The 14968-nt window shown below is 36.4% G+C and overlaps 1 protein-coding gene across 7 annotated transcripts in view; it reads left to right on the top strand.

Moving 5' to 3' along the window:
• LOC6527394 (protein bunched, class 1/class 3/D/E isoforms) overlaps positions 1–14968 on the top strand; it is a 92932-nt gene that overhangs the window by 12859 nt on the left and 65105 nt on the right. Inside the window, exon 5 of one of the 7 annotated variants that reach the window (XM_039370924.1) lies at positions 14468–14850. The exons of 5 other annotated variants lie outside the window; for them this stretch is intronic. In XM_039370924.1, coding sequence (XP_039226858.1) covers positions 14468–14471 — 4 coding nt within the window. In that variant the 3' untranslated portion in view covers positions 14472–14850. Of the gene's footprint in view, positions 1–443; positions 6361–14467; positions 14851–14968 lie in introns of those variants that run through there. One more of the 7 variants, XM_039370921.1, reaches the window with a different exon arrangement.

Genomic DNA, 14968 nt, shown 5'->3' on the forward strand with positions numbered 1-14968 from the left:
ATAAAGGAAAAGGAGTGAGGAAAACCAGTTTGAGCCATGTCTAATGAAAAGGAAAGTCTTTGCTGAGTGACACTCAATGTGGTTGGTTGCAACAATGACAATTGTGTATCACTTTACCTTATACAACGAAGACGAGGATTTTTCTCTGTTCAAAAATTGAATAATAAATAAATTACAACTGGTTAAGGGAGTTCAACAGCAATTGGAGGAAAGGTTTTTATAAAGTTAATCATGGACACATAAACAGAACTGCCATGTAACCTATTAGTTATCTCGTATTATTAACAGTTACCATATGTTGCAACCAATTCTTCGATATTTATTTACTTAAGTTCTTTGTCAATCTGTAAGAAATGTGTACATCCACTGATTAATCATCACTATTCTCTTGAAATCATCGAACGTTAATTGCTAAATATAAATCGCTGCCTGCCTCTGACAAGCATCTGGAATAGAAACTAAATTCCCTTCCGTTGAAATTGGCAATACGAGTATGTATTTAAATATCTTTAATGCCAAATCTACATACCATTGACTTCTTTTGCCCCACTTGGCCCCATGGTCAAATGTTGTCATCGTCCAAGAGCTGAGCTCATAACTTTTGCTCAACGCACACACTGGAAACTAATTTGCCTTTGTCCAAGCTGCCAATTAGTCGGGCAGAAGTAATCAAACTGTCTGGACAAAGTGGAATACTTTATGCAGAATGGCTGAAGGAATTCTTTCATTACGATCCCTTGTCTTTAATATTACATTGCGCATTTAAGGGATATTGCACGGTCCAATAAATTATTGTTTCTAACATTTATCAATATTTATATATATGTATATATATATTTAAAGCCTTTAAAGATCTAAGAAAACGATAATTGTCTCAAATAAGAAATGGGTAAATGTAGCCCAATTGTCAAAATAAATATTGATTCATATCTAAGAGTGCGTATACCTTGAATAATTCCCAATTTCATCTTCCAACGCTTGTTGCCATGCGGATTCCTTCTTCTTTTTCGCAGCTTTGGATGAATCTTTTCCGAGCTATGTTGCTATAATTTATATTGAACAATGTTTCACTCAGCAGACTTCTCTGGATATCAAGTGATTGTGTGCTTGTGTGTAGGCAATTGACAGATTTACTGCAATTGCCTTTGGTTTGCCGAAAGGCAACGACCCCAACCGATCATCGTTTTCAGGCCCAGGAACAGTGAGTCACCCTGCGCCAAGAGTTGGCGATAAGGAGACACCTTTACCATTGCCTCAATCCGCGTCCCCCTGGAAACATGAAACTATATGGGTATATCACTGAATGTGTGGATGTGATAGGCGATTACCTCATGCGTTGCTTAAATCGCGACCAAGGCAGGGCCACATATATATATATATATATATCTATCATTTGTTCACATATATATATATATATATGTATATAGAAATGGTAACTTGACGCGTGCCTGGCATTGACCGACTTAGAATAATTGAGAAAGCCCCGAAACAGGAGCTGGGAAGTGGGGAGGTTGGGAGGTTGGGCCGCTTCTTGGATTCCAATGACCTCGAAAACTGAACTTCCGTAATGGGTGGAACGAAACGCGACAGAGGCGCCAAGAAATGCTTTGACAATTACTCACTCTCCTTCGATCGAAGTTGTTGATTCACTTGATTCTTTATAACAAACCCAGCGAAATCAACAATAATAAAGTATGCATAAAAAGTGACCAATGAAGCAGGGGATGAAGAATCGATATGAGAATTCAACAGTGTTCTTAATGTCATTATTGTTTTGTTTTGCCATTTTCTTCTTTCTTTTTTTTTTGGCTACTGGCACAGCTACAGTGAAATCTATGTCAAAGTCACAGCGAAAGATATACCTGTCGCGGTTTGTCAGATTTTCGAACTGAACCTTCACAAAGAAATTAGCAGAACCCTGCTCGAGTATTTTGATGATCGGATTTCCAATGGCAAATTGAAGCACATTGGGCACAATGAGGAAACCGTGAAATATTTATTTGAATTTTGAAGAAAGTTGGATTTATAGAAGATAAACAGTGGTTTCAAATTCATTTTTCGAATTAACAAGAAATATGAAATGGTTTTCTTCCCAAGAACACATTTTCATAATATGGAAGTATACCTAAAGTGATAAATCATATATACATAGTACCAAAAGAATTCATCCCAATAATTCCAGTTTTCCTTTGCAAAACATTTTTGCGGAGAAGCGAAAATATTGAAAATACTTGTATTTATTTTTCGCCACAAGGTCAAAAACACGCCCGTCTCACATGTGCCAAATTATATATCTTTATTTTGCTAAATACTTTGCCTTGACTAAATTTGCTGCCTGTTTCGCTTTTTTGGGGCCTGTCGTCTTTTGACGCATTTGACCTACTAAGAGGGAACTTTCAGTGCCATTACTTCATGCTCAAGAACCTTTAGATGCGTGTGTCACTTCCGCTGGGGATTCTGCCTTATCGGGTGGCCAAACCACCCACCATTCCGGCCGTATTCTTCCCCACTATCATGTGTTTATCTAAATTATCTAGAATTACCCGAACCGCAACTGAACCTCATGCAACACCCACTTGTCAAGCCAACAGATTGTACAAATGTATCTGCATGTCAGACCATAAAAGCCGAATAGCAGATGAGATTAGAAAGAGTGTATTGGACCGAAAAGGTTTAGAAAATGCTAGTTAAATAAAGCTTTTACCCTTTTCAAATTTAACTTGAATATATCTGTATAAACTGTTTCAAGGCATGCCTAAAATAATATAAGATACCTAGTGATTAAGATCTTAAATGCTGCCCTTAGCAACATTAATGGCTAAATACGAAACCATTCTAATCTTGATATATTGAAACCTCTTAATCATCACTAACAGCCGTCGTTATTTGTGCTTCAATTACTAATTAATTTACTGGGAAAATGGCATGAGTTTAAAAATGACTGCCTCAAGTGTTTGTTTAAGGAAAATGTAAACAAATTTGTCAACGCCGATTAAAAATTATTCGGTTGCTGATTAAACACATTCACTGTACGATGGACCCAATAATAGCTATCCAGCTTACAGCGTTTGTCATAAATATTTCCCAATAAATAAAACAAAACTTAAAACACCTTTTCGCGATAAAATCATCATGCACTTCCTCATAATGCAGTGCAGATTGCATGAGGCTAAGTAAACATGAGCACAGTATACAAACATACATGCATTTCCATTTTCCATTTATTTTCGTCTCGTTTACATCTAAAAAATACGCCATATTGGGGGCTTGTGGCCCCCGCTCATCCTCCCCACCTCCCCCCTTGTGCTTACATAAAAGCCACGCTTTACGCTAAAATGAGCTTTGCCTTATGCGCTGCGCACTTACCCGCTGCTGTCCGCGTGTGCGGGGAAAATTGTGATGTAAAAAGTAACGAAATGTAGTAAAAACTGGAAATAATTCGTTTACATCAGAGTGCGGAAAATGGGAGGAAACCAAAAACACAGCTTGACCTTCGCTTGGGAAATTCGATGCTCCAGAAAAGTAGCAGGCGGGGGGAGAAGGGCGAGTGTTTGTGCGCTCATCTAGGCGCCACACAAGTTTCCACTTGGTGGTGAAATAGTTTAATAAGATTTAATTTAATATCTATAACTATTATAACAATTGTTAAATGGAAACAATGTTTTAAACCGAAATTAAGAAACGATCCTATCATACATTTTTGAACTTTAAAAACTTTGGAAATTTATTTTTAGAAATAGTTTTCTTTTGGGAAACTAGCTTGATATTTAAATTTAAATATTTATTTCAAAATAACCTCGCCTATTTATTTAGAATTTTCCTTTAAATGCGTTGTAGAAATCCCGCATTACAATATTAAATATTAACAATTTATTAAGCTTGAGAACCATGCAAACTTATAAATTTTTAAAAATACCTATTAAAAAAATATAACTGCACAAGTATTTGAAAAATATTACAGAAATAAAAAGAGTAATTTTCTTTTTTACTTCACACTGCAATGGCTTTGCTTTACTTAGTAACTCATAGTGATTTTTATCATATTTTAATTACGTTTAGCATGCCCCAGTAACAAGAAAATAGTGGGTACTAAGAAAACAACAACAACCTCTCTCTCTCTGACGTCGCTACGTCTGTCTGGCGTCTCGCACACAGACGCATTAAATACGTGCACACATTGATGAGAGAGACTTTCTGCATTGCTCCTTGGTTTCGCTGTCGTTGCTGTTGTAATGGCAAGTGATCGTTAACCGGTGCATTACAACAAGCTCTCTCTCTCTCTCGATGACTCCACGCTCCCTCGCTCTCGCACAACCCACACACTCTCGCACACTCAACGGTCATGCGTTCGTATCGCTTCGTTGTGTGTCTAAAAATAGACGCAAATATTGAAGTTGATTTTTATACGGCCATCGTCAGATACCCCGCCCCCCTTTTGCACCCACCCCTTGGGTCGTTTGGTGGGTTCGTTGTTGCTATCAAACATCGCCTATCAGTGTTTTTGTTGTTATTGCCAATATGTTGTTGCTGCCTTCATTATAATGCGTTGTTGTTGTTTAAAAATAAACTCTGCTGCGCGTGGCATTTTTCTTTTTTTCCTATTTCAACTCTCTCACGCGCTTTTAGAGCGAGGAGAGAGGTGGGGAGAGAACGCAGTCGCAGTCTTCTCATGCGTTGATTAAACTCAATGAAATAAATTAGATTTAATTCATGTTTTCCCTCTCTCCAACATGCCCGGTACATTACACTGAGAAAATCTGAAGTCTTGTAAGAATCAATTTTCCTTTCTTTCTTTATTAATGAATTTTAACAAGGATTTCTTCTTATATATGGAGCTTAAACGTTTACAAGAAAGTGTATTTTCTTCATTAGCAAATGGCCATATTTAAAATCTTACAGAATATTCCCATGCTGTATTCAGCAATAAAATGATTTTAATTTTGGCTCCGTCTCTATTTCTATGAGACTTGTAGACAAGTTTTTAAAAAATTTGCGCAGCATTTTGCAATATTTGTTTTCTGTTTTTTTCGCGCCAATATTTTTAGCACCTCTTCAATTTTTCTCTGTCGCTGGCATTTTTTGTTTGTTTTCCCACTTAACGCCACGAGCTGTTTTTCTCAGATAAAATTCAAGGGGGTGGAGAAGGGGGGCGGCATCTGGTGAGTGCAACAATGTTGCCTCCTTTGAAGTGGCTCTTTAACCCACTGATGCCCCAGATGGCTAAAAGTGCATAATGGAACGAGTTAGCTATCTGTAAATCTGATTCTCAATAAAATGGGATAATATGATAATTTTGCCGTCAAAATCCAAATGTATCTTAATATATGTTATGAGTATCTTCTATGCAATTCGTATCTTGAGAAGTAATGGTTTAGACCAAAATAAAATTAAAATCTATCAAACTAAATGAGCTAGAACGAAAAGTGGGCAGAATAAACCAAAATAGGTTTCACATAAATAAATAACATAAACATTCATTAGAAACCGTGAAGTACTTGCTCATCTATTTATTACCACGTGTACCAAAAATAAACCCCAAATCGAATTCCATGTCCATGCGAAACCGAAGAATCGCCTATTTGTTGCCAGGCAGGAATGCTAACGAGGTGTGTGTGTGTGTGGTGAAGTGTGTGATGTTCGTTCTCCCTAATCACTATCAAACAAATTTGAAAAGAACAAAAAACCTGACGACTCACAACCTGCCCCACTGTGGTTGCGATGCGAACTGCGAACTGCCAACTGCGAACTGAAATGCTGAAATGCTGAACAGGTGTTTAGGTGTTTCCATGTGACGAGAGCTGAACTTTCATCGCTCGAAATTAAACGCCGGCAGAGGGAATGCCTCAGATTACGACGGCCCTCAGGGTTTTTTTTGCTTTTTTATTCGTTTTGGTTTTCTTTGCCATTTGTTGCCTCACAAGTGACACTTCTCCTACACTCCCCGCTTGTTTTAGGCATTTTGGCTGAAAACTGAAACCTGGAAAGCGTAAAACGCCTTTTATTGATTTATGGGCGCCGTTTGCGAGCGCTCGAGTCGCCCGATTGATTGACTGATTGATTGATGATTGGCTTTGACTTTGGATATTGACTCCTTGCATATTTGCAAGTCAAATTTTGGAGAAAGAAATTGCGAATTAAAAGAGTGCACTGTGGCAAAAAGTCGATTCCCCTCCTCCCCCTGCAATCAGTTAAAAGAGACCGAAAATACAGAACGATATAATTGATAGACGTCAGTGGTTGGCTGGCTGTTGTGATCTCACATGGGATGGGTGGGCAATCCGAGGGGCAAAAGTGTGGGTCGCAGAGCACATGATTTAAATACTAAAGTCTAGAATAACAAAGAACCAAGTAAAACAAAAAGGAAAACGAAAAGCGAGAAGAAAAAGGAAAACAACTGACAATATCAGGCATATTTATTTGCTCATAAATTTCTACGGTCCGCGAAAGATAGCATCACAGCCCCACAGATAGAGAGAGATACAATGTCCCCATCTCATGCGATTCGCCATCTCCCTCGCTCGCGCATTCGCCGTCCTTTTCTGCTGCCAAGTGCCAAGAACCAAGTTTCTGGTGCGATTCTTCTCACAGTGGGTCAATAATCGCAATCAATTGAATGAGTTTATGTGCTGCGAATGCAAAATGCAAATTGCCATTTTTTATAACAAAATTCATACAAATTGAATATATCACAACATTTCGTGGAATTTATTTAATGGATAATTTGTAGGGGGCTTAAAAACATTCCTTGATTTAACTCTTTTAATAAATTACAGTCTTTGCACCTCGATTTTGATTGTTATTTTTACACAGCACTTGAAATCTCTTGAAAAACTTGAGGCCCCTCATAAAAACTTATAGGTTGTGCAATGCTTGAATGGATTTACCAAACTTGTTGCCTTTTATGCTGTATGTATGCACCTAAAAGTTCCAAATACTTCATCACTTTTCGTTAAACTTTTGTAACTTAAATCTGCATCTGCAACAGACATTGCAAACTGAATCGAATTGCAATTGTGGATTGAATAAAGATTGTATATCGCCCAATGAAAACTTAATTAAAGGACTTCAGAACCGACTTCGATTCAAATGCTGGATGGACATGTACATTAATTAACATTCCCTCTTCATTTAATCATGTCAGACATTGTACAATGTCGGAAGTTGTCTGAGTTCGTTTTCACTCTTTTTGCATGTCAAACTCAATTTGATATTTTGCCAAAACAAAGGACTGAATCAATCCCTTTCCCAAACATTTTTGTGGACAGGAGTTGGGATGTAAACAAAAAGCAACAAAATCGAACTAACAAACGAGGCGAATTGTTGGAGATTGGGGATTGCATGGAGAACGAAGGACATTGGGTCGCTTTTATAGGGCTACTAACCTTGTAAAAGTCCTCAGAGTTCAATACTCTGCAAATTAAAATTTATAGTCGAAAACCATTTGATTGTTCTATAATTAATAACTTCAAGTTCCATTGAGTCAATAATATACTTTATAACTTATATGATTAGCTTGAAATCAAGTATACGAAAGGTATAATAATGTTTCTATATCGAATTTTAGATTAAATTGCTGTAAAGAATTGTTTTTTTTTCTACTGTATTTCAGTAGTACGTAAATCAACTTGCACCTGTGCCACCATTTTCACGGGGTTTATTGTCTGATAAAAGTGACCACAAATGGGCGCAAAGAATAACGCAATTCATTTGGAAAATAGGGAAATGCCTGCTTAGTTGAATGCCGACTGTTGCCGGAACTGGGAAAAGGGGCCGGAAGTTGGGAGGCTGGAGGGGGAGCAGGTACCACCGCGGCGAAGAACGACCTTGACAGCGAAAAATAACAGTCGGCACAACACGGTTGGCTGGGGAAAAGCGAAATTATTACTACTATCGTGTGTGGGTAAACAGACGAACAAACAAACGAACAAACAGGCAAACAAATAGCAAATCGCAGAAAGTTGATTATGGATTTGCATTTTGGGGGAAGGCTCGAAACTGAACTGAAACGCAATTTCCACTTGCTGGCTGGCACAGCACTTGCTGGAAAGTTACTCGAACCGAAAATCAATAAAAAGCGCCGGGAAAATGTCAAACGGTGCTGGGTGAAAAGCCAGCTAGCTGCACGTGAAAGTTGCCAGACACGAGAGGTGTAAAAAAGTGTTTACATCTTTTTTAGTTGCACCTTTCCGACAATTAGCATCGTTCGCACAAACTGCGGGGCGTGAGTTCAGGCCATTGCTCATTGGAAAAGGTCGTTAAAGCGGTTAACGCAAACCAGCGGATGGCTTTTCCACTTTTCCCGACTATTTTTTGCACTAAGGCCCTACGTGCGAAATTTGCGACAAGAAAGGAAAAGTTTTCTTTTTTAAAGTGGATCATAATAGAACACGTTGAGTGCCCGCAATTTGTTCGTTTAAATATATTCAAATATTAAATCAATACTTTCGGATCTTAAAAAGTTCAATAATTATATTCCTCTTTATGGTTTTTATTCAAGATTTTTAGAATGCCATATGCACATTGTAGATGCATATAAATCTATACTTTCTAATAAAATCACAAAAGTATCTTTATACAAAATGGAGTAAACCTTTTGTCTGTTACTGTTATTGTTATTGACGTTTTCTGTTAGTGACGCACTTTGCTTAGACCCAAATTGGTTGACCTGAAATCCACAAGTGGGCGAGTGGAAAGGAAAACCTAATGAGCATGTCGGCGAATAGAAAACCTAGAAAACAACAACCTCCCTATTTTCCTAAACAGAAGGTGATGAACGATGAACGGGGACTCAAAGCGGTTCCAAAACGAAAATGTGCGTGACACAATGCATTTCTCTTATCAGGCATTTGTTTTGACCCAATATGGAATTCAACGGACTCAGTTGATGGGCTTTCCGCCCAACTCCCACTATTTTCGCACCTAATTTGCTATTTTCCTACTGTGGGCCAGTCAGCCGGAGGTCGTTGAACTGGGAAGGTGGGGAAAAATATATGTTTTTATTTGTTTTCCACTATTGACTGACAATATTTGTGCGCCTTATTGGAATTCAATTCATTTCCGTTCCACTGAGCTCAAGTTGCATTTACAATCGCGTTCTTTCACTTCCATTCATATTTCTTAATCAACTTCTTTGTCTGGCCTTTCGTTCATTAAGAGATTAGTGCTCCCCATTCAGTTAAACTTTCTATGGAAGATTGAATAGTACGAGCTAATACAACTAAATCTTTTAAATAGAAAATACGCAATGACTGGCCGAAAACTGTATTATCAGATTTTGATATTCAAATCTTTGGCGGTTTTATTTTTTTTTTGCCAAACTCGTTTTTCTTTCACATTCTTCTTATCTTCCATAAGTTTGCATAATTTGTACTAATTAAATATAACATTGTCTCGTATATTATGCAAACTAATTTTTGAGGCTTTTAGCTCGGTTTCAATTAGCTGAGAGATATTTTCCATTCTAATAAATGTCTCGTTTTGTCACTTGTCTGTTTAAGTTTTCTATGAGTGACTAAGAATTTTCCTAAACGGATATTTCTGCCCACGCAAATTGCCGGGAATTTCCCATTTTCGTTGCATTATTTTTAAAAATTACTAATTTGTTATTTATTTAAATTATATCTACAGATTTTTGTGCGGACTGCGGGTTCTTAAAAATATTTAATTGATTCTCTATTTTACTCTTTAATTGATTTTGCTGAAATTATAATAATATTTGAATCATATTTTTGATTTAAATGAAACAACTCTGTTGCTGCTTTATGAATACAATTAAAACTCTTAATGTTCGTATAGTTTTGAGCCGGTTTTTTCTTTGTCTGGCTGAGTTTCCATTTTCAGTTATGGATTTTGCCGGCTTTTATTTTTGTTGTTTTCAGTTTCCATTGCTTGATGTTTTATTGTGTTTTGTTTGTTGTTGTTTGTTTTGCAGAGTGCAGAGTCTCTTTGTTTATTAGTCATCATTCACATACACTCGACAATATACACTGCGATTTCCACTTACAGAAACTCCATAAATGTGCTGGCATTTTGTCTCTCTTTCTGGCGCCCCTTTGTTTGCCAATTTTTACATTTTTTTCTGTATTTTTCGAGTCGATTCACAGCAGCTGTGTGGAGTCAGCAGTCAACAGCTGTTTTTACCGGTTTCTTCTTCTCATGACAACGCCCACACCCACACACGCACAAACACACACACACACACCCACGTGAAGTGACTAATACAAACGCATGGACAGAGGAAGTTACTCAAAGTTTCGTGGGCAGATTGCAGATTTTCAAAAAGGAGTTTGGGGATAACGAAACGTTGTGTCATTGAACATCATATCTGAAATAGATAAAAAATATAAAGTAAAAATTTTATAGAAGTTTTGGATGATACTAGACTCTACTAGATACTGCCAGTCGGTTTTGAATGAAGTGCAAGCACTAGAAGAATTTCGTATATATATTAGGATTATGAATATGACAAGCTGAAAAACGCACATCTAAAGATTACTATCAAACACTTTTTGGAAATTATTAAGAAGTACTTAGATTCAGGATGTAACTAGTACTAGTCTTGATAGATCGAGAAAGTAACGAACACTACTCTTCACTTCACTTCACTACTTTTAAATGTAAATAATTTGCAAATATATATTTTTGTAGTGAGAGCTACAAAAGAGCTTAGTTACAATACTTACAATTGCAAAATATGCATAAGCAATGTTACAAATCTTAAAATTTACTCCATTTAATTTGGTATTGTTTATATTTTCTACACAAGTACATTGGGCAATGGCCGTTCTGTAACTAATAACAAGAGCCATAAATTGTTAAATATTATTTTATTTGATGCACTGCATTATACTTTCGATCTGCACCCAGACCCAGACACTCTTGTGTGAATCACTCTTTCTGCCGTCTGCGCTGCACTGCTGGCCAAAGTGGCAATTAATAAATTGCTAATTAAATTGCAACCAAACACTTGGCAAATTGAATGGACGAGACGAACGTATATCCATATGTCTATATGTCTATATGTCTGGGGATATGGCTGGGCGATTCAAGTGAGCAGTAGACGCCTTGCCGCTCCATTAAATTCGCATTAATTTTCTTCACGCGCGAAAATGCGAAATTAATTTATTTACTTTGCCTAATTATTGTGTGTCAGTGAGACAACAAACACACTGACACACACAAACTCAAACACAGGGGCGTAGAATTGAAAAAGACACATGCAGTTGTCATGGACACGAAAAACAAATGAAAGACAACAAACTGAGATAAATATACATTAAATATATAAAATTGTTTGCACGAACGAACGGCGGTGACGCCAAATAATAGAGGGAAATGCAATGCAGATTTAATGAACATTTCTTGCAACGTCTCGCTTTATTTATTTTCCTCGTCCGTTGATGGGGTATATTTATTCCGAGGAATTTGTAGAATTATCTAAAGAGTTGGTAAATCCTGGTCAAAAATCCAAATATGATTAAAGCACTTATTGCCAAGAAGTAGAAGTACCAGTGAAAGTGAAAGAGTATTTGTATAGTTACTTATTTTCAAGGAGTATTCTTTTGGTCTGATTCTCGGCATTTTACCATGAGTTTTGCACCATTTATTTGCACTTTCTATTTGAATTTACATCGCCTTGTGATCGGTCAATTTGTCATTGCCAAATTTAATTTCCGCACTGGGTGCCTTCATTAGCATGAGAGCATTTTTAAAGATACATTTATTTGCGATGGGGAAGCATAAATCAATTGGAAATACGTATTCGATGCGCTGTGCATTTTCCCCAGTGAAAATCCATTAGAAAATGCAACTTCCAATAAGGTAAATGGAGGCCATCAAACGATCAGTCGATTGCATTCTGACGATATTGGTGATTTATTTGTGTGGTTATTGGCGATTTGTGGATCGAAGCTCATTACGCCATTTGTAAACTGCATTTTTACAACTGTGTAAATATATTTTATGACAATGCTTCCTGGTTGTCTGCTGTGTTTATGGCATTTCTAAGTGAAAGGTGATTGCTTTTCGAGCTGGAGTATTTCATTTTTGTATATTTTGAATGGTCAGTGTTTAAAAGTTGTTACTAAAACGTAAGCTCATTTTAATACATTAAATATTGTCCTTAAGTAAAGGAATATAACTGTATTTAAAGAATATTTGGTAATATTTTCTTTTAATTTCATATATTATAATTTTTTCGAGTTTAGGTATATATATTCATATTTATAGATTACATTCAGTTAAAGTAACAGTAGTGAGGCGATATGAAAATAATGTTGTCTGTTAATAATTTTTTGGTGTTTCCCGGAAATACAGAAAACGAACCAAAAAATATATATGTACATATGTATGTATGTACATCTTTATCAATTGGGGAAATTAAAAATGTGCCGTTGCAGCACGCTCGTGTTTCTTTCTTCACTTTTTTTCCTTTCCGCTGTCTTTCGTGTGTGTATTTGTGTGTATTTCGCCTTATCAAGTATCAAGACAAGTGGGTTCTGTGATAAGAGCCAACCGGCGGGCAGGCCATCGATTATGCTTGTCTTACGCGAATTCCCCAGTCATTTGGACGGACATATGGACATATGGACACAAGTACGGCGAACTTGGTAGTCGGGGGCCTTTAAGTTAAAACCACATGCAATACATGAACAAAATAGCAAAGAAATGGAAAATAATAGATTTTGTCGTACGTCGCTTGGCGCCAAGGCGCTTAAGCAAATTGTCATGTGTGCACATATGTATGAGTGTATGCATGTCTGCATGTATTGTATACGGAATACGTATACGTGATGTGGAAAGGGGCGTGTGAGAAGGGGCTGTTCTCAGTCGGCGATTCTCGATTCTCTTTCTTTTTTTGGCAAATCTTCTATCGTTCTTTCTATTTATACTCTTTCGCAGGGCATTTGAATGCTTAATGGTAAAAACACGTCGTACGCTTCCACAAAACTTTACTTAAAGTTGGCTTTTTATTAAAGTCTTGGTCATTTGTTGTTAGGAAAAAGTGTTAGATCAGATATTTGTTCTCTTGACTTTCCTAGGCTACTTCGTGTTTTTTCTGTATGTGATTGACAGCAGCAACAAATTGCGAAGAGCAAACAACAAATCGTGTGGATTCAGAGAGCAACAAAAAAAATAAAACAAATTAAACAATTTCTCAAAACATTTAAAAATAGTGCTCAAATTGCTATTTTTATTATAGACTAAACGAAAAAAGAGAATGCAAAACAGAAACAAAAACAAAACAAATGCGACAAAGTCTCGAAGTCAATCAATTCTGCGCGAGAAAGAGAGGGCACGAGAAGCTTATCACTCGAGTTCTTTGCTCCATCTCGCTCTCGCTTTCGCTCTGCTGCTCTCTTACATCGTTTGTCATTTACACACGTGAATTATTTTGTTTTCCTCTCTCCCTCTCTCTCTCTCTCTCTTTCTCGCTATCTGCGTCTTCTAATTGCATTCTATCGCCGTCTGTTTTGTTTTGTTATTGCTTTCTGGTTTCTCCACCGCCTTCTCATTCTCTCTGTCTCACTCCCTCGTTCTGTCTACTTCCTTTTCCGCTCTCTTCGATTTTGTTATTGATCGCTTTTTGTGCATTGCACATTATCGTCTTGTTTGTATTTGTTGCCTTGTTTCTTAGCAAAAAAAAATACAACAAAATGCGGCCAAACATAAACACATTTTTTATTGCGTTTCGGTTTTTTACCCATATCATTTATATATTTCCAATTTTTGTCAAAATCAAATTTTTTAAACAGGCCTAATTCATTTAAAAGTGTATCATTTGGTCTTAACTATAAATTGCTTGTCTTAATATGTATATCATTTCAAATTGAACTTATTGTTTCTAAGTAAATAGTAAATGCTTTAAGTTTTAAAATTTTGAATGGTTTTATATATTTCTTTCTTACCAATATTTGGTTATTGACTTTAAAATTTCAATATTGATTAAATTATACACATTTTCTACTTGTACGAAATATTATTCTGCATCCTACTTTGAACTTACATTGAATTTCGAAGCACTGCTTCGACTGCTTAAGGTTTAAGATCGCACTCTGCTCTTTGTACAGTTTCAGAGTAACTGTGCCCAGCTACATGCTCAAGCAGTGTATTTCGTATTCATCAAATAAAACTGTCGAAACTGTTAAACAACATGCATGTTAAGAAAGTAGAGCTAAGTTTTCAGTAAGTCTAAAACTGTGCATAATGTTAAACGGCATTTCTGTTAAACAGTCCGTTAACAGAGCGGCATGATGAAGCAGTTCGCATAGCCCTCTATCGGATGTTGTGGATGTACTCAGTAAGCAGTTTAGTTTTTGAACCAATAACAGAGCATTATAAAACAAGCAGTTCAGTGAAAGTTTTGAATTTAGGGCGCCAAAAAAAGTAATCTTGTATAATAGTTTTACATATTTTGCATTTGACGTTGAACAATATTTTCTAAAAACGTTCTTTTTCTTTCTTCCAGGTAAGCAAGACAATGAAATGTTTATGCCCTAATATCATTTATGTGCATGTGAGTACTACGAATTCCTTTATCCCTGCCAACCCATCAAATAAACATTCATTACTTTTTGCTGTTTTGTCTTTCCATTTGACGCATATAAATAATTTAATCATGCACCAACCAAACTAACTTGTACATAAACTTAGCTTAGTGAAACAGTCAGTAAAACGTGTTTGAACTCTTTTTTGTTTTAAAACTTTAGTAGTTCTTCTTCTGAATAGATTTGAATCGTATTTCCTTGATTCGATTGCCATTTTGATATTATCATCTGTAAATTGTAAATAAAGCGGGGATACTTTTTCTAACTTTCTATATTTCCTGAAATAAAAGCGCAATACTTAAATGTTGTACCTGTCCCTTGAAATATTTTTGTCAAAGTCATACATTTATTTTAAAGTACTAAAAATTTAAAAGAAGAAAAAAAGTATATTTGTGCCTTTGTAGTTTTTGGAGTTGTCCCCT

The sequence above is a fragment of the Drosophila yakuba genome, chromosome 2L, assembly GCF_016746365.2.
Source record: "Drosophila yakuba strain Tai18E2 chromosome 2L, Prin_Dyak_Tai18E2_2.1, whole genome shotgun sequence".
NCBI lineage: Eukaryota > Metazoa > Arthropoda > Insecta > Diptera > Drosophilidae > Drosophila > Drosophila yakuba.